The 23,230-nt window shown below is 44.6% G+C and overlaps 1 protein-coding gene and 1 pseudogene across 16 annotated transcripts in view; both read left to right on the forward strand.

Moving 5' to 3' along the window:
• The window catches only part of LOC121497332 (protocadherin gamma-C4), a 186,955-nt gene that overhangs the window by 75,160 nt on the left and 88,565 nt on the right, over window positions 1-23,230 (forward strand). The window contains exons 1-2 of one of the 16 annotated variants that reach the window (XM_041766859.1): window positions 347-3,354; window positions 11,422-11,742. The exons of 11 other annotated variants lie outside the window; for them this stretch is intronic. In XM_041766859.1, the coding sequence (XP_041622793.1) occupies window positions 889-3,354; window positions 11,422-11,445 (2,490 nt within the window). In that variant the 5' untranslated portion in view covers window positions 347-888 and the 3' untranslated portion in view covers window positions 11,446-11,742. Of the gene's footprint in view, window positions 1-346; window positions 3,355-5,649; window positions 8,832-11,421; window positions 11,743-16,746; window positions 19,351-23,230 lie in introns of those variants that run through there. 4 more of the 16 variants (XM_041766857.1, XM_041766834.1, XM_041766853.1 and 1 more) reach the window with 4 other exon arrangements.
• Window positions 11,757-14,489, forward strand: LOC121497340 (annotated as a pseudogene).

The following is a 23,230-nucleotide window of genomic DNA, read 5'->3' on the forward strand; positions in this document are numbered from 1 at the left end:
AAAGATTACTATAATGATTAATTGGTTTACATCAAGTACAATATCTTCTGAGTCAATCATTTTCAATAGCTCTACTTTAGTCTAAAAATGAATTTACTTCCAGTGACAACTGGAGTCCTTAGTTAAGAATAGATTTACAATAAATCTTAGAGCATAGTAAGAAATGAAATTTAATGATTTACATTTTGAGTAAATTGGGGATTCCTGGGTGACTCAGCGGTTTAGCGCCTGCCTTTGGCCCAGGACTGATCCTGGAATCCCAGGATCAAGTCCCACATGGGGTTCCCTGCATGGAGCCTGCTTCTCCCTCTACCTGTGTCTCTGCCTCTCTCTCTCTCTCTCTCTCTCTCTCTCTCTCTCTCTCTCTCTCTCTCTCTGTGTGTGTGTGTGTCTCATGAATAAATAAATAAAATCTTTTTTTTTTTTTAAAGTAAATGTATTCCAGAAATTTGAGTAATGTGAGACTAACCCGTAAATTTTGGGGGATCATTTAATAATACTATATAAAACTTTAACCCTACTTAATCTCATACTTCTTGGCAATGACTTTTAAAATCTGAATTCAGAAACAAACTAAATAAATTCAAAACATACTATTAAAGGCAAGTAGTATTTTTTTTTTCTCTCAATAACCTAGCGCATATTATTACATTTCTAAGTGGGTGCAGTAACTGCTTAGGACTCTAAGCGCCGCTGTTCACCTACTTGGAGATCAATGTAACAAAATGCCATCCGGTTACTAAGCGCTCCCATTTCGCAAAGACCCACAGATCCCACAAACCAATTGCAGGGCTGCGGAAACTCTCTCCCTACATCTGAGACACTCTAGTTTTCTATAAGATGATCTTCATAGCATCAGCAAAAAGGTAAACACGACACATATGCCCAATGAGGATTCTGAGTGGATTCAGTAGTAAAAGAATAATGGCTGCTCCAAAAAATTACCAGAGACGCGGCAAGCTGGTCCTGCTGTGCGCGCTCCTGGGCACGCTGGGGGAAATGGGGAGAGGACAGATCCACTATTCAGTGCCAGAAGAGAGCGACAAAGGATCCTTTGTGGGTAACATCTCCAAGGACCTGAATCTGGAGTCACACGAGCTGGTGAAGCACGGAGTCCGCATCGTCTCCAGAGGTAGGACACAGCTTTTTGCTCTGCACCAGAAAACTGGCAGCTTGCTCACAGCGGAGAGGATAGACCGGGAGGAGCTCTGCGCTCAGAATGCGCGGTGTTTAGTACATATCAACATCTTGGCTGAAGGCAAAGGAAAACTTTTCAGGATAGAAATAGAAATCACTGATATCAATGATAATAACCCAAAATTCCAGGTCGAAAATGTGGAAATGAAAATTAATGAAATCGCTGCACCTGGAACACGTTATCCCCTCCCCGAGGCTGTTGACCCGGATGTGGGCATGAATTCCTTACAGAGCTACCAGCTCAGCCCCAATGGCCACTTCTCCCTGGACGTGCAAACTGGAGAGGATGGAACTCTACACCCAGAGCTGGTGCTGGAGCAGGCCCTGGACCGCGAGGAAGAGGCTGTTCACCACCTGGTCCTCAGCGCCTCTGACGGCGGTGAGCCGCGTCGCTCCAGCACCATGCATATCCACGTGAAGGTGTTGGATACAAACGACAATGCCCCGGTTTTTACTCTACCGGTTTACCGAGTGAAAGTCCCAGAGAACGTGCCCCTGGGCACCCGGCTGCTTACTGTGAGCGCCAGCGACCCAGATGAGGGAGCCAGCGGAGAAGTGGTCTACAGATTCTGGAAAATTAGTGAAAAACAATCTCCGTTATTCCAGCTTAATGAAAATACTGGGGAAATATCAACAGCAGGGGATCTAGACTATGAAGAATGTGCATTTTATGAAATGGAAATACAAGCTGAAGATGTAGGGGCACTTTTGGGGAGGACCAGAGTACTCATTTCAGTGGAAGATGTAAATGACAATAGACCAGAAGTGATCATTACATCTCTGTTTAGCCCAGTCTTGGAAAATACTCTTCCTGGGACAGTAATTGCCTTCTTGAATGTGCATGACCGAGACTCTGGGAAGAATGGTCAAGTTGTCTGTTACACACCTCATAATTTACCTTTTCAATTAGAAAAATCAATAGATAATTACTATAGATTGGTGACATGGAAATATCTGGACCGAGAAAAGATTTCTATGTACAATATCACAGTGATGGCTTCCGATCTAGGAACTCCTTCTCTATCTACAGAAACTTACATCATTCTCTATGTGGCAGATATCAATGACAATCCACCCACCTTCCTTCAAGTCTCCTATTCAGCCTATATCCCAGAGAACAACCCCAGAGGTGCCTCCATCTTCACTGTGATGGCTTACGACCCCGACAGTGGCAAAAACGCCCAGGTCACATACTCTGTGACCGAGGACATCATCATGGGGGGGCCTCTATCCTCCTATGTCTCCATCGACTCAGACACAGGCATCCTATATGCATTGTGCTCCTTTGACTATGAGCACATACGAGACTTGCAGTTACTGGTGACTGCCAGCGATAGTGGAGACCCTCCACTTAGCAGCAACGTGTCACTGACCGTGTTCCTGTTGGACCAGAATGACAACACACCAGAGATCCTGTACCCTGCCCTCCCCACCGACGGTTCCACAGGCGTGGAGCTGGCGCCCCGCTCCGCAGAGCCCGGCTACCTGGTCACCAAGGTGGTGGCAGTGGACAGAGACTCAGGCCAGAACGCCTGGCTGTCCTACCACCTGCTCAAGGCCAGCGAGCCTGGGCTCTTCCAGGTGGGGCTGCACACAGGAGAGGTGCGCACAGCGCGGGCCCTGCTGGACAGAGATGTGCTCAAGCAGAGCCTGGTGGTGGTGGTGCAGGACCACGGCCAGCCCCCTCTCTCCGCCACCGCCACGCTCACCGTGGCGGTGGCCGACAGCATCCCAGACGTCCTGGCCGACCTAAGCAGCCTCGAGTCTCCTGACAACCCAGACGACTCTGACCTCACGCTGTACCTGGTGGTGGCTGTGGCCTCAGTCTCCTGCGTCTTCCTCGCCTTTGTCATCGTGCTGCTGGCGCTCAGGCTGAGGCGCTGGCACGCGTCGCGTCTGCTCCAGGCTGCAGGAGGAGGGCTGCTGGGCGTGCCGGCCTCAGCCTCGCAGTTTGCGGGTGTGGACGGGGTGCGGGCGTTCCTGCAGACCTATTCTCACGAGGTGTCCCTGACCGCGGGCTCTCGGGAGAGTCACGTGATCTTCCCACAGCCCAACTATGTGGACACACTAATCAGTCTGGAGAGCTGTGAGAAAAATGATTCTTTGTTAACATGCGTGGATCTTCATGAATGTAAGGATGAAACTACTTCTGTTCAGGTGAGTTCAGTTCTTTGTTCATGTTTAATTCTCAAAAGAATTGTATTTTTTATAAATTTATGTTCTTAGAACACAGTTCTTGGAGATAGTTTAAATATTTTTTTTAAATGACACAAAGCTTTTGGTTTGTTTTATTGGTGATACTATAAAATTGAGGTTCTAATCATGATAATTTGCTTCCTTTGCTTTATAAAGGCTCAGACACACTGTTTAAATGTTAACTCTCAACCTTTTAAAATCCATATGTGGGACACCTGGCTGGCTCATTCAGTAGAGCATGTGATTCTTGATCTCAGGGTAGTGAGTTCTAACCCAGCTTTGGGTGTAGAGCTTACTTTAAAAAAATTATTAAATAGGGGCGCCTGTGTGTTTGGCTCAGTTGGGCCTCAGACTCTTGGTTTCTGCTTCGGTAGTGATCTCATGGGTCATGGGATCAAGTCTTGATAGGCTCCTGGCTCCTCGAGGAGTCTGCTTGAAGGTTCTCTCCCTCTGCCCCTCCCTGCACTTGTGCTCAAGCTTTCTCTCAGTTATATATTTTTTTTTCTCAGAAAAAATAGCGGAGACTTTTAAATCCTTGTATTAGCTTAGTAAAAGTAAACGACATCTCACAATTTTAGGATTCTGTTTAGGGTTGGATCTTGAGGGTCTAAGGTTTTCTAGGCTTTTGAAGATTTCTTCACTTCAGTCCCCTTTTATGAGGCTTGTGTTTGCATCAGTACCTTTCAATTTTTAATACTTATTATATTTCAAAATGCAAATACATTTGAAAGGGTGGAACCCTATAGTAGGTGAGGCTGGTTCCCTTATGTGTCAGTGGTCTCCAAGAGCTCATACTAAAGTGGACATAGAATCTAAAGTTTAAAATGTCCAGCACCCCCCAAGGAAACAAAAATAAAAACAGCAAAATCATATTTGAAGTAAAATATCCTTTTGTAATATACAGAAAACATATTTTCAGTAAGTAAGAAAATATGTAAAATACAGAAAACATATCTTCAGTAAGTTCCAATAAGTTCTTTTGATTGGGCAGCCATGTGAAATGTGCTGTGTTCTCGTGGTGAGAGATTTTGAGAATGTTGGTTTTAAGAAAAAGTTTAATAAAAAAAAAAAGAAAAAGTTTAATATAAACAGATTCTAAACAAGCTGATCAACTCAATTAGAAAATAATTCCACCTGGATTGTATGTTTTCTGTATTCCTTGTTACAGCTTTAATAGTGCTCTTAATTTGTCATCACATGAGAATGAAAAACAATAAAGCATTTGTTATAAAAAGGTTACTTCCCAAGGATTGTGTAGTGTTTCTTCCTATTTTTCATGTACTGTGGGTGGGATTTAACTTCATATTTTCTGTAGTGTGTCTTCCTATTTTGCATGTACTGTGGGTGGGATTTAACTTCATAGTTTCTGTAGTGTGTGTGCACAGATATTTGAGGGAATAACTATATTATTGACACTATGCTATTTTTATTTTTTTAAGATTTTATTTATTTATTCATGGGGGGGGGGAATGGACACTGGCAGAGGGAGAAGCAGACTCCATGCAGGGAGCCTGATGTGGGACTTGATCCTGGGTCTCCAGGATCACATCCTAGGATGAAGGCGGCGCTAAACCACTGAGCCACCCGGGCTGCCCAACGCTTTGCCAATTTTAAAAGTGTTTGGAAATTTACCCTGATGGAAAGTCCTTTTCTCTTGTTCAAAACATTCACTGATTGTTTAAAAATTTCAACAAATGGAGTAAAATAATTAGAACAAATGTCATTTGCCAAGTAAATTTATGTGAATAAACTTACCATAAGCTCAATTCTAAAGTTATTACTTCCGGACAAAATAGGTACATAGATAAGAAAGTAATGTGATCTACAATTCTTTTGTGACTTTGTATTGAATAATAGATAAACATTTCCCTGGTGACTTAAGAATGAACTAATGTAATACATTGGGTATGATGTAAACCAAGTAATTTTGATACATGAAGAAGAAGGTAGAGTAAATCATCTCTTGGCTGCATCATAGAGACAGGGTTATTTTTTAATGAATACTTCCTTAGATAGTTAAAAGAGTAAAAAGAAATTATTTTTAAAACAGAGGATTGATATTATCAGAGAAGGAGATGTTTGAAGATGTATGAAATTGCACAACTTTACAGAATAATTTTCTTTTTAAAAAAGATTATATTTATTTATTCATGAGAGACCCAGAGAGAGAGGCAGAGACACAGGCAGAGGAAGAAGCAGGCTCCACTCAGGGAGCCCAATGTGGGGCTCAATCCTAGGACTCCAGGATCATGCCCTGGGCCAAAGGCAGGCGCTAAACCACTGAGCCACCCAGGCGTTCCATACAGAATAATTTTCAACAGTGTTAGTATTCTCTAATATATGTGATATTAAACAGCATCAATCGTGTAGAAATGTTGGGGAAAACATTTAGGAACCAGTGAAAGAAGATTAAAATTGTCTCACATTCCATACTTAATAAGGAGAAATAAATTTTTGAAGTCAGTAGATGATAAACTCTCTGAGGTCAGTCCTCTGTCATTCATTTTTATATTGCCACTGACAAGGGCAGTTAATTAGCACAAGGCAAAAGTTCAATGTATGTTTGTAGTAGGGTGAAATGGATGGACTAGTATCTGTAGGTTTCTAAAAAAACAACATATTTCTAATAATTTGAAAACATGTCAAAAGCTACCTTAAACAAGGCTTTATAATTTAATATATTAAATATGTTAACATAAAAACAAGGCTGTTCAGTTAGATTGTAATTACAGTAGCTGGTTAAACTGAAGCAGCCAAGGCTGCAGTTTCCTAGTGCGGACTGTGGGCGCCGCTGTTGGCCAAAGTGGAGAGCTTGGGCACTGGCGATCTCCTCGCGCAGCCGCAGCGCACTTTCCCTATCAGACTCGCTAGCCCGAGCCTTTAACACCACTTCCTCCTTTGGAAAAGAAGAAACCCCGACCCTCACACAGGACTTACAGCCTTTTCGGAGCTCCGGACATCTGCGGCACAGAGATCATTTGTAATCCGGCGTCTCCGGGCTGGTGAGCAACCCGAGCGGAGCAAGAGGGATGGGGAGCCCCGCTGGAGAGAGGGGCTGGGCTGAGAGGTTGCCAGTGCTCTTTCCCTTCCTGCTGTCTTTGTTCTGCTGGGCGCTCTCGGAGCAGATCCGCTACCGGATTCCCGAGGAAATGCCCGAGGGTTCGGTGGTGGGGAACCTCGCCAAGGATTTGGGACTCAGCGTGCACGAGTTACCGACTCGACAACTGCGCATCAGTTTGGAGAAGCCTTACTTCACCGTGAGCGCCAAGAGCGGGGAGTTACTTGTGAGCAGCAGGCTAGACCGGGAGCAGATGTGCGGGAAGAAGTCAGCCTGTACTCTGGAATTTGAGGCTGTTGCTGAAAATCCGTTGAACTTTTATCACGTGAGTGTGGACGTCGAAGATATTAATGACCACACGCCAAAATTCACCCAAACTTCTTTTGATCTGCAAATAAGTGAGTCTACTGTGCCAGGCACTCGGTTTATACTAGAAGCAGCAGAAGATGCAGATATTGGCTTAAATGGTCTTCAGATTTATAAACTCTCTCTTAGCCCTCGTTTCTCATTGATAAATAAAGATAAATTAGATGGCAGTAAATACCCAGAACTGGCACTGGAGAAACGTTTAGACCGGGAACAACAGAGTTACCATTGTCTAGTTTTGACTGCCTTGGATGGTGGAGATCCGCCGCTCAGCGGCACCACTGAACTCCAGATCCAGGTCACTGATGCCAATGATAACCCCCCTGTTTTCAACCAGGACATATACAGAGTAAGCCTTCCAGAAAACGTGCCCCCAGGGACTGCAGTGCTGCAGGTGTCAGCCACTGACCAAGATGAGGGCATCAACTCTGAAATCACTTACTCCTTCTACAGGACAGGGCAAGTCTTCAGTCTGAATTCAAAGACCGGGGAAATCACAACTCTAAGGACGCTGGATTTCGAAGAAACCAAGGAATATTCTATAGTGGTAGAAGGGAGGGATGGTGGAGGACTGGCTGCGCAATGTACGGTAGAAATTAACATTCAAGATGAAAATGACAATAGTCCAGAAGTTACATTCCATTCTCTAACCGAAATGATTCTGGAAAACGGACCACCAGGAACGCTAATTGCTTTGATCAAAATACATGATCAAGATTCCGGGGAGAATGGGGAGGTTAATTGTCGATTAGAGGGTGAAGTTCCTTTTCAGATTACCTCTTCATCCAAAAATTCATATAAGTTAGTAATAGACGGGACTCTGGACCGAGAACAGACCCCTGAGTACAATGTCAGCATCACAGCCACCGACAGGGGAAAGCCGCCCCTCTCTTCTAGTATAAGCATCACCCTACACATCGGTGATGTCAACGACAACGCGCCAGTTTTCCACCAGGCCTCCTACGTGGTCCACGTGGCCGAAAACAACCCTCCTGGAGCCTCCATCGCCCAAGTCAGCGCCTCCGACCCCGACCTGGGGCCCAACGGCCGCGTCTCCTACTCCATCGTGGCCAGCGACCTGGAGCCACGGGCGCTGGCGTCCTACGTGTCGGTGAGCGCGCAGAGCGGCGTGGTGTTCGCGCAGCGCGCCTTCGACCACGAGCAGCTGCGCGCCTTCGAGCTGACCCTGCAGGCCCGCGACCAGGGCTCGCCCGCGCTCAGCGCCAACGTGAGCCTGCGCGTGTTGGTGGGCGACCGCAACGACAACGCGCCGCGGGTGCTGTACCCGGCGCTGGGGCCCGACGGCTCGGCGCTCTTCGACACGGTGCCGCGCGCCGCGCAGCCCGGCTACCTGGTCACCAAGGTGGTGGCGGTGGACGCCGACTCGGGACACAATGCCTGGCTGTCATACCACGTGCTGCAGGCCAGCGAGCCGGGACTCTTCAGCCTGGGGCTGCGCACGGGCGAGGTGCGCACGGCGCGTGCCTTGGGCGACAGGGACGCGGCCCGCCAGCGCCTGCTGGTCGCCGTGCGGGATGGGGGACAGCCGCCCCTGTCGGCCACAGCCACGCTGCTCCTGGTTTTCGCTGACAGCTTGCAGGAGGCGCTGCCAGACGTCAGCGAGCGCCAGGCGCCCGCTGATCCCCAGGCTGAGCTGCAGTTCTACCTGGTGGTGGCTTTGGCCTTGATCTCCGTGCTCTTCCTCCTCGCGGTGATTCTGGCGGTTGCCCTGCGCCTGGGACGCTCCTCCAGCTCCACCACCTGGGGCTGCCTTCAGCCTGGTCTGTGTGTCAAGTCCGGACCTGTGGTTCCTCCCAACTATAGTGAAGGGACTTTGCCTTATTCCTACAATTTGTGCGTTGCCCATACTGGAAAGACAGAGTTTAATTTTCTGAAATGTAACGAGCAGTTGAGTTCAGGACAAGATATACTACTCTGCAATGATTCATCTGGGGCCTTATTTCCACTTTATAATACTAATGAGTCGACTTCCGATCCTGAAACTCTAACCTCGGTGAGTTCTATTTAAGTATCTACTCCTTCTTGTCATCTATCAAATTTTTCATGTTTATACGGAAATATATTGCATTTCTAAGAGTAGTGAGTTTTCTTAAGGATATTATAGCCCATCAGAAAGCTGTATTTCCATTCCTTAAAGATACTGGTGAGTTGGGAGTAGTTATGTGACACATAATACAGTAACACAAGTTCATATTTACAAAGTAGTGAGAGTGTGCTCCTTGCATCACAGCAAAAGTATTATATCAATTTCACATTTTTTGTAGGTAATCAAATTTACCCACTCTTTGCCTCACTGAACTTGAATTTTTTTACATATAAGTAAACATTAAATTTAAAGTAGGTGATCATTTAATTCATCCTTTAAAGCAAAGAAACTACTACTAGCCATCTTCTTTCCATAGTATAGCTTCCATCTTTTTAAATGTTTATTTCACATATGTAGTTCCTTATATCTACCTAGTCATGACTGTTGAATACTTTAAAATTGTAAGAAAATAGTTGAGTAGGGGAGAGGGAGAGGGCGACTCAGTGAACTCATCAGAAGATGCAATCACTATCTAAATTCCTTCAAATTTTCTTGAATTTAAAATCCTCCTCTTAAAAAAATAAAATAAAATCTTCCTCTTCCTGTTATAGTTAATAGACACTTGGCAAAAAAAAAAAAAAAAGGAAATGCCCTTGCCTCTATCTCTAGCTGTCATTCCTGACCTATATTTTTGGAAGATGTTGGGAAAGTCACTGGATTTGTCTTATTATTTGGAACTCTAAACATTAGTGAGTAGAGGTTTTCTCATCCTTGTATCTGTAGGAGGGAAGGAGAATCCTGAATTTTCCATTTTATGACAAAAAAACTAATTTTATGCTCTAAGTTACCATTTCTTTTTTTAAGATTTTATTTATTCATGAGAGACTCAGAGAGAGGCAGAGACAGAAGAAGCAGGCTCCATGCAAGGAGCTGGATATGGGCCTCGATCCCAGAACTCCAGGATCACACCCTGAGCCAAAGGCCAGATGCTCAACAGCTGAGCCAGCCACCCAGGCATCCCTAAGTTATCATTTCTTAAGAATAGGTCTTCTACTTAGTCTTTCTTAGCAGTTGCTTCAATAAATGGTATCTTTACAAATTGCTGAAAGAATTTTTTTAATATAAGCTCTATGTCTGGTGTGGGGCTTCATTTCACCACACTGAAATCAAGAGTCACATGTTCAACTATTGGAACCAGCCAGGTTCCTCTGAAAGAATTTTTTGTAATCACACTTATTGCTTTTTAGTGATAGTAATGTGTTCTACATCTGGTGCTCTTTTTCTCTCTAATTATTACAGAGATTTAAATGACCTTTATTTTTAAAAGATTTATTTATTTATTTATTTATTTATTTATTTATTTATTTATGAGAGAGAGAGGCAGAGACACAGGAGGAGGGAGAAGCAGGCTCCATGCCGGGAGCCTGATGTGGGACTCGATGGATCCCGGGACTCCAGGATCGCGCCCTGGGCCAAAGGCAGGCACTAAACCACCACTGAGCCACCCAGGCATCCCCTTAAATGACCTTTAAAATAAGAAGTTTAAGACTACTTTAAAATTGCATAATTTCTTTATGGAAGGATTGAAATGGAAACTTGCTTTTCACTGTGTGTTTATTTGAATATTCCAAATGCCATAGACTGTGTATGCATTATGTATTCACATAGAAAACTAAAAAATTTTTTGAAATACCATAAATGTTTAACATCCACAAATATGTAACTTAAAAATAATTCTTTCAAAATTTATCAATATTAGGTAAGAAAATCTATTACTCTTGCCTAATTAAAATTATTTTGGGGAATGAAATTTTAAGGAAACTTTAAACCAGCAAATTTACTATCTGAATAAATTAACCTTACAAAACAATTTCAAAGTAAATAGTCCATATATTCACTCAATATAACTTATGTAATGTATGTGTAATGTATAAAACTAAGAAAAATATGAATGTATTTCCAGAGGATTGCACATCTTAGTTACCTCAGAAAAATGACTATAGAAAAATGTTGAAGCATTATAAAAAGGAAATTAGAATAATTTACATATATAAAATAAGAGCAAAATTCTACCACGAAGAAAAAAAATTCTACAAAGAATAAGTTAATCTGATATTAAGAAAAAATGTTGGGGGGACCCAGGTGGCTCAGTCAGTTAAACCTCTGACTCTTGCTCTCAGCTTGGGTCTTGATCTCAGGGTCCTAAATTCAAGGCCTACATTCAGCTCCGTGCTGGGCGTGGAGCCTCCTTAAAAAAAAGAGGAGATCCCTGGGTGGCTCAGCAGGTTTTGTGCCTGCCTTGCACCCAGGGTGTGATCCTGGAGTTCTGGGATGGAGTCCCGCGTCAGGCTCCCTGCATGGAGCCTCCTTCTCCCTCTGCCTGTGTCTGCCTCTGTGTATGTGTGTGTGTGTGTGTGTGTGTGTGTGTGTGTGTGTGTGTGTGTCATGAATAAATTTTTTAAAATCTTAAAAAAAAAAAAAGAAAAAGAAAGAAACGGCGACTTAACGTGTATTAATAGAAGCTTCATTCTACTTCATTTTCAACTAACATATCCAGAAACGGTATTTGCTTTTGAAGTGAGAATGCAAGAAACAGACAAGTCCACAATCATGGTTAGAAAAGTATTTGTTTAGTCATCTATAATCATCTCAGTGGGTGTAGTGACAGATTAGGACTCTAAGCGCCGCTGTTCGCCAGCTCTAAGAAAAGCTAAATGAGCTCTCTCCTTTCCGGAAGTTACGATCTACAGCTACGCAGAGCCTCACAGATGCCGGGAATCGCAGCAAAAGCTGCAACAGAACTCACCCTCTTAACTTGGGGCTCTTTGGTTTCTCCTAAGAAAAAAAGATCATCGTAATTTGCAGAAGGAAAAAGAGAACCCAAGGAGTCAATTTGCACAGAAAGCTTTCTGGAAAAAAAAATACATAATGAAGCAACAATGGCCACTCCACTGAGTCTCCCGCCCCGCTAAGGACTGGTTCTGCTGTGCCTTTTCCTGGACAGGCTGTGGGAGATCAGAGCCAGCCAGATCTGCTATTCGGTGCCTAAAGAGACAGAAAACGACTATATCGTGTAGGGACATCTCCAATGATCTGGGGCTGGAGCCCCGGGAGCTGGCGGAGCGCGGAGTCCGCATCCTCTCCAGAGGTAGGACACAGATTTTCACGAAGCAGCAGCTTGATCACCGCGGACAGGATAGACCGGGAGGAGCTCCGCGCTCGGAGCGCGCGGTGCCTGGTGAACTTTGAAGTCCAGGTGGAAGACGGAGTAAAACATTACAGAATAGAAGTAGAAGTGACTGCTATAAACGACAGTGCGCCACAATTCCAGGCTGAGAAGCTGGAAATGAAAATTAATGAAATCACTGTGCGTGGAACACATCCCCTCCCGGAGGCTGTTGACCCGGATGTGGGCATGAATTCCTTACAGAGCTACCAGTTCAGCCCCAATCGCCTCTTCTCCCTGGACGTGCAAACTGGAGAGGATGGAACTCTACACCCAGAGCTGGTACTGGAGTAGGCCCTGGACCGCGAGGTAGAGGCTGTTCACCACCTGGTCCTCAGCGCCGCTGACGGTGGTGACCCGCGTTGCTCCATCCAACACCGTGTACATCCACGTGAAGGTGTTGGATACAAACGACAATGCCCCGGTTTTTACTCTACCGATTTACCTTACCGAAAGTTCCAAAGAACGTGCCCCCAGGCTGCTTGCTGTGAGTGCCAGCGACCCAGATGAGGGAGCCAGGAGAGAAGTGGTCTACAGATTCTGGAAAATTAGTGAAAAACAATCTCCGTTATTCCAGCTTAATGAATATACTGGGGAAATATCAACAGCAGGGGATCTAGACTATGAAGAATGTGCATTTTATTTTTTAAAAAAATATTTTATTTATTTATTCATGAGAGACACAGAGAGACAGAGACAGAGACAGAGACGTAGGCAGAGAGAGAAGCAGGCTCCATGCAGGAGCCTGATGTGGGACTCGATCCCAGGACTCCAGGATCACGCCCTGGTCCAAAGGCAGACGCTCAACCTCTGAGCCACCCAGGCATCCCAGAATGTGCACTTTATGAAATGGAAATACAAGCTGAAGATGGAGCAGCACTTTTGGGGAGGACCAGAATACTCATTTTCGTGGAAGATGTAAAGGACAATAGACTGGAAGTGATCATTACATCTCTGTTTAGTTCAGTCTTGGAAAATACTCTTCCTAGGACAGTAATTGCCTTCTTGAATTTGCATGACTGAGACTCTGGGAAGAATGGTCAAGTTGTCTGTTACACACACACCTCATAATTTACCTTTTCAATTAGGAAATTTAATAGATTATTATAGATTGTTGACAGTCCACATTCTTAACAGAGGGGGGGAGAGCCTTCTGAATATCACATCACAGTAACCAACAGACAGAGGACTCGCCCTTGTCCATAGAAATTTACATCAACGTACACCTTCAACATCAAGGATCGCCCACCTTCCTTCTCTGGAAACTCCTACGACTGAGTATGAGGAGACAGACTGATGTCTCCCTGCAAACAACCTTAGAGGCATCTTCATCTTCTTGGTGACAGCCCATGACACTGACAGCAATGAGAACACCCTGGTGTTATTTACACCTTGGCTGAGGACACTATCCAAGTATCGCCTCTTTCTTCCTATATCTGCATCAACTCCGACACTGGCATGATATACATGCTGCGCTCCTTCACCTTTGAGCAGTTTCATGATCTTTAAATGCAAGTGAGGGCAAGCCACAGGGGGAACCCACCATTAGCAACGTGTCACTGAACTTGTTTGTGCTGGACAATGCACCAAAGATCCTGTACCTCACTCTCCGCCACTGATGGTACCACCAGTGTGGAGCTGACATTCCAGTATCCAGAACCTGGCTACCTGGTAACCAAGGTGGTGGCTGTAGAAAGAGACTCAGGTCAGAATGCCTGGCTGTCGTACCACCTGCTCAAGGCCAATGAACTTGGGCTCTTTGAGGTACAGGGCTTTCTGGACAGAGACAGGCTCCAGCGGAACCTGGTGGTAGATCCTCCCCCTCTCACCCACTATGCACACTCACTGTGACCTTGGCAACATTCCAGATGTGCTGGCTGACTTTAACAGTCTGGAGGTCTCTGCACACCCAGAGACCTCAGATCTCACCTTATACTTAGTGGTGGCAGTGCCTGCAATCTCCTGGCTCTTCCTCACCTTTGTCATTGTGTTGCTGGCACTCAGGTGGTGGCACTGGCACACCTCACATCTATTCCATGCTTTGGGAGTTGGATTGGCTGGTGCGCTTTCTTCTCACTTTGTGTGTATGGACCGGGTATTGGCTTTTCTGCCGACTTATTCCCAGGAAGCTTCATTCATGGTGGACTCCTGGGAGAGTCACGTGATCTTTCCCCAGCCCATGCTGATCAGCCAGAGGGCTGGAAGAAAAATGACCTTTTATGTGTTTCAGATGATTCTAAGTTTCCTATAGAAAACACCTCTTTGGTATCAGTAAGTTCCATTTTTCCTTTATTTTCTATTATAATTGGTTTTCTCTTCAAGTTTTGCACTTAAGGTATGATACACCATTAATATAAGATTAACACATACATGTGTGTTAACATATTTCACACAGAGTTTTCACTGGGCCTAATTTTTCCTCTAACATCTATAGGAGGCATTAATTGGTTATATCACTGACAAAATTTTCACTTTCTCATAATTAATCGAGGGTCAATGGAAACCTTCTTCATGGGACTACTCCCATTACTGAGCATTGAAATGGGCTATTTGGGTGGGGTTGCTTGGTTGGTTATCAGTTTGCTATTAATTCTTAGGGGTAGGGTAGTTTTCCATCCCCAAAATTTACTATTGTTATCTTTAGTGGTCCCATTGTGAACTTCTTACATATCTTTGAACCTCTTACATACTGCTGAAACATAACTACAGCTCATACTGATTTTGTAAAGGCACATTAGTGAGAAAACACATCCATTATTCTTGAAGAAAGTGAAAGCCCAGACTTTTTTTGCTTTTCTGTTTCTCTGATAGGACAATACGCCTTTGAGGTTTTGTTTTTCAGATCACATATTTGTAGAGGTTGTTTGAATAAAGATCATTTCTGAAGGAAGAATGATACTTCACTTAGAGGCGTTTCTGAGAATGAACACTGAGAGGAAAAACCAAGGGAGATAAACATTATTCCTCAATTATCTGTTTTCTTATGGCTCAATTCTCCAACCTACAGGCTAGAAATAAATCTGGATAAGGGAGACAGTTTAGGAAAACATTTTCAGGAACTGCCAGGAAAAGTTCTAAAAATAGTTTATTAGCTTTTAGCTATAAGGAAAACAGTATTTGATTTTAAACATAGTGTCATTTTAAGTAATAAAAGACATTCCAGCAGTCTTTATTTTTTTTATTAATTTTTTGAGAGTGAAAGGGGGTGGAGCAGACAGAGGGGGAGAGAATCTTAAGCAGACTCTCCACTCAGTGAGGAGCCTGAAGGGGGGCTGGATATCAAGATGCAGAGATCATGACCTGAGCAAAATCAAGAGTCAGAGGCTTAACCAACTGAGCCACCAGGCCCCCCTCCAGGAGACTTTAAAAATAAGCTTTGAAGTTGACTCAAAATTCTATTCTAAACATGCTGGCTATAGGGTTAAAAAGTCTGGAAAACTATTATGACATTCAGACATTATAATTATTTCAAATACTCTAATCCTAAGCTAGTAAGAAAAAACTAAAGCATGAGGGTCATATTTTTTATTGTTATGTTGGGAAACCATCACTTGACATTTCTGTCCTGGGGAGTAACCATTGGGACTTAGTATTCATAAATATTAAATATGCGTTAATGTGGGAAAAAGAACAGATATTGATGATGGCTTGTATGTCATGATATGTAACTACTATTCTCTACCATTAATAATACCATTTGCAAGCTCACTGCGTGGATAACTGGGCAGAGTGTAAAATGCTGAATTTTACTTTTCTCAAACAAGATAGGACTTTTGCATTGGTCACAATTTATATAACAAAATAGGCTTAAAGATAAAATCCTTGCTTATCTTAATGTTTCATCTTAAGAATTAAAATATCTTGGATTTGCTTCAAAATAATGAGGGCTTACTATATATTTTAAATGAAGACGGCCTTGTGTTGATCATTATTGCTGTTGGGTGACAAATATGCGAAGATTCAATAATAATACTCCCTACTTTTGTATAAGTTTGAAATTTTTTCCATAATAAATTTCTTTTAAAAAACTAAGTATATAGGGGCACCTGGGTGGCTCAGTGGTTGAGTGCCTTTGACTGGGGTTGTGATCCTGGGGTCCTGGGATAGAGTCTTGCATTGGGCTCCCTTCAGGGAGCCTGCTTCTTCCTCTGCCTGTGTCTCTGCCTCTCTCTGTGTCTTTCATGAATAAATAAAATATTTTTTAAAAAAAAAAACTAAGCATATATGCTGTAATACTTCAGTAAAACTAAAATTTGGAGCTATTATATAAGTGCATTTTCAAAGAGCAATATATACATACCCTCTCTCTCCGCACACACACATATTTCTCTTGTATACATTTCTCTATTTCTCTCTATATACAATCAGCTCCCAGCTCACCGGTGTTGCAGTAAAGCCACTTACTGGGATAAGTAGGCCAATGCAGAAGTAAAATACTACATCAGGAGCACTTCTCAGAGTATAGGGACTATATAGAAATATATAGGAATTTCGAAGAGCAATATAAATATTCTAGAGATATTCTAGAGAAAAATTGGATTCGAGGAACCAGACTGCGGTTCCACACGGGGCCTCTGGGCGCCGCTGTCGGCCAGTACAGGGCAAGCGCAGTCGCTCGGGATTCCTCAGTCTCCAGCCTGGGCTTTCCTGCGCAGTCACCAACACATTACGGAAGGAAACCCGCTCACACACTGAGGCTCCGAGCCGCGCAGACTGCCCAACAACCACGAATTCCCAGCGCCGCCTGTCATGGGCGGAATGTTCTTCTAGTGACGCCGCGGATTGCAGTTTCTTCAGCTTTCCGGAAAGACTGGGACCCAGCGAGAACTAGAGCACGCAATGGGAGGGAGCTGTGTTCGGAGGCGGCCAGCCGGCAGGCGGCAAGTACTGTTTCCCTTCCTGCTACCTTTGTTCTACCCCGCGCTCTGCGAGCCCATCCGCTACTCGATTCCCGAGGAACTGGCCAAGGGCTCGGTGGTGGGGAACCTCGCCAAGGATCTTGGGCTCAGCGTCCTGGATGTGTCGGCTCGGAAGCTGCGAGTTAGTGCGGAGAAGCTGCTTTTCAACGTAGACGCAGAGAGCGGGGACTTACTTGTGAAAGACCGAATAGACCGTGAGCAGATATGCAAAGAGAGAAGAAGATGTGAGTTGCAGTTGGAAGCCGTGGTGGAAAATCCTTTAAATATTTTTCATATCATTGTGGTTGTTGAGGACATTAACGACCATGCCCCTCAATTCCATAAAGATGAAATAAACTTAGAAATCAGTGAATCTGTATCCGAAGGTGCACGAATATCTCTTGACCCTGCCACTGACCCCGATATAAACACGAACTCAGTTAAAGATTATCAGATAAATCCTAACCCTTATTTCTCATTAATGGTTAGAGTTAATTCTGATGGTGGTAAATACCCAGAGTTATCTTTGGAGAAGCTCCTAGACCGTGAAGAACAGCGTTCTCATCGCTTGATACTGACTGCCTTGGACGGGGGGAACCCATCAAAAAGTGCCACCACTCGAATAGAAATCTTTGTCAGGGATGCCAATGATAACTTCCCAGTGTTTAGCAAAAATGAATATACTATCAGTGTTAGTGAGAATCTGCCCCCCGGATCCTCTGTGTTGCAGGTGACAGCCACTGACAAAGATGAGGGCATCAATGCAGAAGTAAACTACTATTTCAGGAGCACTGCTCAGAGTACAAGGCACATGTTCTCACTGGATGAGAAAACAGGTATGATTAAGAATAACCAGCCACTGGATTTTGAAGATACAGAAAGATACACCATGGAAGTGGAGGCAAGGGATGGAGGTGGTCTCTCTACCCAATGTAAAGTAATCATAGAAATCCTAGATGAAAACGATAATGACCCGGAAATAATCATCACTTCTCTCTCTGATGAAATTTTGGAGGATTCTCTTCCAGGAATGGTCGTGGCTCTCTTCAAAACACAGGACCAGGATTCTGGGGAAAATGGAGAAGTCACATGTAATTTAAGTAGAGATATTCCGTTTAAGATTCATTCTTCATCTAATAATTACTACAAGCTGGTTACAGATGGAGCCTTAGATCGAGAGCACAGTCCCCAATACAACGTCACCATAACAGCCACTGATAGGGGCAAGCCTCCGCTCTCCTCCAGCACTACCATCACCCTGCACATCGGGGATGTCAACGACAACGCGCCAGTTTTCCACCAGGCCTCCTACGTGGTCCACGTGGCCGAAAACAACCCTCCTGGAGCCCCCATCGCCCAAGTCAGCGCCTCCGACCCCGACCTGGGGCCCAACGGCCGCGTCTCCTACTCCATCGTGGCCAGCGACCTGGAGCCACGGGCGCTGGCGTCCTACGTGTCGGTGAGCGCGCAGAGCGGCGTGGTGTTCGCGCAGCGCGCCTTCGACCACGAGCAGCTGCGCGCCTTCGAGCTGACCCTGCAGGCCCGCGACCAGGGCTCGCCCGCGCTCAGCGCCAACGTGAGCCTGCGCGTGTTGGTGGGCGACCGCAACGACAACGCGCCGCGGGTGCTGTACCCGGCGCTGGGGCCCGACGGCTCGGCGCTCTTCGACACGGTGCCGCGCGCCGCGCAGCCCGGCTACCTGGTCACCAAGGTGGTGGCGGTGGACGCCGACTCGGGACACAATGCCTGGCTGTCATACCACGTGCTGCAGGCCAGCGAGCCGGGACTCTTCAGCCTGGGGCTGCGCACGGGCGAGGTGCGCACGGCGCGTGCCTTGGGCGACAGGGACGCGGCCCGCCAGCGCCTGCTGGTCGCCGTGCGGGATGGGGGACAGCCGCCCCTGTCGGCCACAGCCACGCTGCTCCTGGTTTTCGCTGACAGCTTGCAGGAGGCGCTGCCAGACGTCAGCGAGCGCCAGGCGCCCGCTGATCCCCAGGCTGAGCTGCAGTTCTACCTGGTGGTGGCTTTGGCCTTGATCTCCGTGCTCTTCCTCCTCGCGGTGATTCTGGCGGTTGCCCTGCGCCTGGGACGCTCCTCCAGCTCCACCACCTGGGGCTGCTTTCAGCCTGGTCTGTGTGTCAAGTCCGGACCTGTGGTTCCTCCCAACTATAGTGAAGGGACTTTGCCTTATTCCTACAATTTGTGTGTTGCCCATACTGGAAAGACAGAGTTTAATTTTCTGAAATGTAACGAGCAGTTGAGTTCAGGACAAGATATCCTACTCTGCAATGATTCATCTGGGGCCTTAATTCCACTTCAGGATGGGCATGATTTGACTGCACATCCTGAGACTCTCACACAGGTGAGTTCCACTTTTGTGTCTTCTTTAATATTCTGCTAGTTTCTCTTATTTCTGTAACTAATCATCGTTTTGTGTTCTCAGTGTTTACTCTGTGGATTATATTTTTCAAGATTTACTCGTTTCATAAGTTGCTCTATAATTCAGAAATAATGTCACTAAATTGGAGATATCTAGTCAAGTTCAGATTAGCAAAACAGGTAGTGACTTCTTACCAAAAAAAATAATGAGTAATTATTCAAATCTGATAAGATTTAAGATGAATTTTCCATATCCTACTTATATGTTTTGAGTTTAATAATATTAAGCTACCCATTATCAGGGATCCCTGGGTGGCGCAGTGGTTTAGCGCCTGCCTTTGGCCCGGGGCTCGATCCTGGAGACCCGGGATGGAATCCCACATCGGGCTCCCAGTGCATGGAGCCTGCTTCTCCCTCTGCCTGTGTCTCTGCCTCTCTCTCTGTGTGACTATAATACATAAATAAATAAAAATTTTAAAAAAATAATATTAAGCTACCCATTATCAAAGGAAGTGCTTTTTTCAAAGAAACATTTATTGCAAATAATGTCCTGGGTATATTTAGGTACTTCCATTTATTTTAGTAATTTAAAAAACTAAGCAAGCTGGGTGCAGATCAACAAGTCTCTGAAATTCTATGCAAAGTTATTTTCCTTAGGAGATGAGTCAACCTTGTTTTCCATTGCCAAGTTTTCAATGCTCCCCAGAACTTAATACTAACTACCTAGAAGAATTTTTCTCTTCAACTTTTGGGTTTTCTCGTCTTCTTATGTTCATCTTTCCTTGGAGCTCAAATTGTACTCTTTCCTAATCTTTTATCTTCTACATTGCAAGATAATTTCCAAGAAAGCAAATGAAATATTGCCTTTTGTACTTTGTCTCTGATTGTCTGATTTTGTCTTTCAAGACAAAATATAAAATCTTTTAAGAGTTCCATACTTGGGGGTATAGTGACATAAACATTTCTGAACTTGTTCTCTAAATAAAAAATGTGAACCTAGGGGTATCTGGGTGGCTCAGTTGGTGAAGTATCTGCCTTCACCTCAGGACAGGATCCCATGGCCTCCCTGCTGGGTGAAGAGCTTGCTTCTCCCCCTCCCTCTGCAGCTCCCCCTACTTGTGCTCTCTTTCTGTCAAATAAATAAATAAAATCTTTTTTTAAGTACATCACTATTCTAACTTTGTAAAAAGTGTAGCTTGAAATTCTTATAGATATTTTTCTTCCCATTGCAACACAGGCACGTTATATTTCTTTTAGTTTGTGGTTACTTGCTCAATTCATTTAAATAGGCCAGATTAGCTTCTAATTATATATGCCTATAATAACAAATGTTTTTTCAAAAAATTCACAAAGGCTCAATAAAACTGTTTTAGAAATAAGAATATTGGGGCACCTGGGTGGCTCAGTGATTGAGCTTCTGCCTTTGCCTCAGGTCGTGATCTGGGGGTAGTGGGATTGAGTCCCGCATCAGGCTCCCCACAGGGAGCCTGCTTCTCCCTCTACCTATGTCTGCCTCTGTGTGTGTGTGTGTTTCTCATGAACAAAAAAAAAGAAAGAAAAAAAGAAAGAAAAAGTATTTTGAAAACCTCTTCCACAATATTCATGCTAAACAAATTTAATTAACTGGTTAATTAGCTTAAAGCTCAAATAAAAAAATTAAGTGAGGGATCCCTGGGTGGCGCAGTGGTTTAGCGCCTGCCTTTGGCCCAGAGCGTGATCCTGGAGACCCGGGATCGAATCCCACGTAGGGCTCCTGGAGCATGGAGCCTGCTTCTCCATCTGCCTATGTCTCTGCCTCTCTCTCTCTCTCTGTGACTATCATAAATAAATAAAAATTTAAAAAAATTTAAAAAAAAGAAACGTACCCACTGTAAAAGGTTAAATAATGCCTATTTTATTTCCTACAAGCTTCTAACTATATTCAGAAGAGTCTTACAATTTTATTTGAAATTTTGATTGAAATGATCTCAGTATGTTTAATAGACATTCATATAGACACTGTATGAGATATACCCTTTATAATTCACTTAATTTTTTTTTAATTTTTATTTATTTATGATAGTCACAGAGAGAGAGAGAGAGGCAGAGACATAGGCAGAGGGAGAAGCAGGCTCCATGCACTGGGAGCCCGATGTGGGATTCAATCCCGGGTCTCCAGGATCGCGCCCTGGGCCAAAGACAGGCGCCAAACCGCTGCGCCACCCAGGGATCCCAGTGGGTACATTTCTACTGAGAAAATGAGTATTGCAAATATGGATTTGACCAGTTACTTTCATTTAATATTTTATAGTACTTTCATTCCATTTATCCTACTCAGTGAGAAACCTACAAATAGTAGATGGCTTAAGGAATATCAGCTGAGAAAACAAAAAAGTTTTGTAAAATAAAATATCCAACAAAGAGTAGCGTTTTTTTCCATTGCATACATAGTGGGTGCAGTAACTCCTGAGGACTCTGAGCGCCGCTGTTCACCTACTAGGTGAGATAGACAGCCTGTGCTCAGTCTGGATTTTCAGGGCTCTGACTACACAAAGCTCCTCAGTTTCTACAGACTGGCTGCTGGGCTTCAGCGAAACTGTCTCCAGAATTTAAGGTCCCTAGGCTACCGAGGCACCCTGAAGCCAGAGAAAGAAAAAGGAATCGGTCAAAACACAGCGTATTCGCTGTGTATCCCGCTAGTGAATACTTGGCGAGAATTCCTTGACTAGACAACAATGGCTGCTAGAAGGAACCGCTCCCACCGCACAGCGCTGGTTCTGCTCTGTCTTTTTCTCGGTCCGTCATGGGAGGCTGAAGCCCGGCAGATCCGCTACTCCGTTCCTGAGGAGTTAGAGAAAGGCTCTTTCGTGGGCAACATCGCCAAGGACCTGGGGCTGGAGCCCTGGGAGCTGGCGGAACGCGGAGCCCGCATCGTCTCCAGAGGTAGGACACAGCTTTTCGCTCTGAACCCGCGAAGCGGCAGCTTGGTCACCGCGGACAGGATAGACCGGGAGGAGCTCTGCGCTCAGAGCCCACGGTGCCTGGTGAATTTTAACATTCTCGTGGAAGATAGGGTGAAACTTTTTGGGATAGAAATAGAAGTAACTGATATCAACGATAATGCCCCAAAATTCCAAGCAGAAAATGTAGACGTAAAAATTAATGAAAACGTCGCTCCTGGAATGCGTTTTCCTCTCCTGGAAGCTGTTGATCCAGATGTGGGTGAGAACTCCCTCCAAAGCTACCAGCTCAGCTCCAATAAGCACTTCTCCTTGGCAGTTCAGAGCCGTGCCAGTGGAGTCAAATACCCGGAGCTGGTGTTGGAGCATGCCCTGGATCGTGAGGAAGAGGCTGTGCACCATCTTGTCCTCACTGCCTTGGACGGGGGTGACCCTCTCCTATCTGGTACGGTTCTCATCAGTGTGACTGTCTTTGATACGAATGACAACGCACCAGTCTTTACCTTGCCAGAATATCGAGTGAGTGTTCTGGAGAACTTGCCTGTGGGGACACAGCTGCTGAGAGTCACTGCCACAGACAAGGATGAAGGAGCCAATGGAGAAGTAACATATTCGTTCCGAAAATCACCTGACACACAATTGTTGAAATTCCAACTAAACAAAAATACTGGGGAAATAAAATTATCAGAAAATCTAGATTATGAAGAAACAGATTTCTATGAATTAGAAATACAAGCAGAAGATGGAGGAGCATATCATGCAATGGCAAAAGTATTTATTACAGTAGAAGATGTAAATGACAACAGTCCAGAGGTGACTGTTACATCTCTGTTTAGTCCCCTATTGGAAGACTCACCTCTGGGGACTGTTATAGCTCTTTTAAATGTGCATGATCCAGACTCTGGACAGAATGGACAGGTCACC

The sequence above is a fragment of the Vulpes lagopus genome, chromosome 8, assembly GCF_018345385.1.
Source record: "Vulpes lagopus strain Blue_001 chromosome 8, ASM1834538v1, whole genome shotgun sequence".
Taxonomy (NCBI): domain Eukaryota; kingdom Metazoa; phylum Chordata; class Mammalia; order Carnivora; family Canidae; genus Vulpes; species Vulpes lagopus.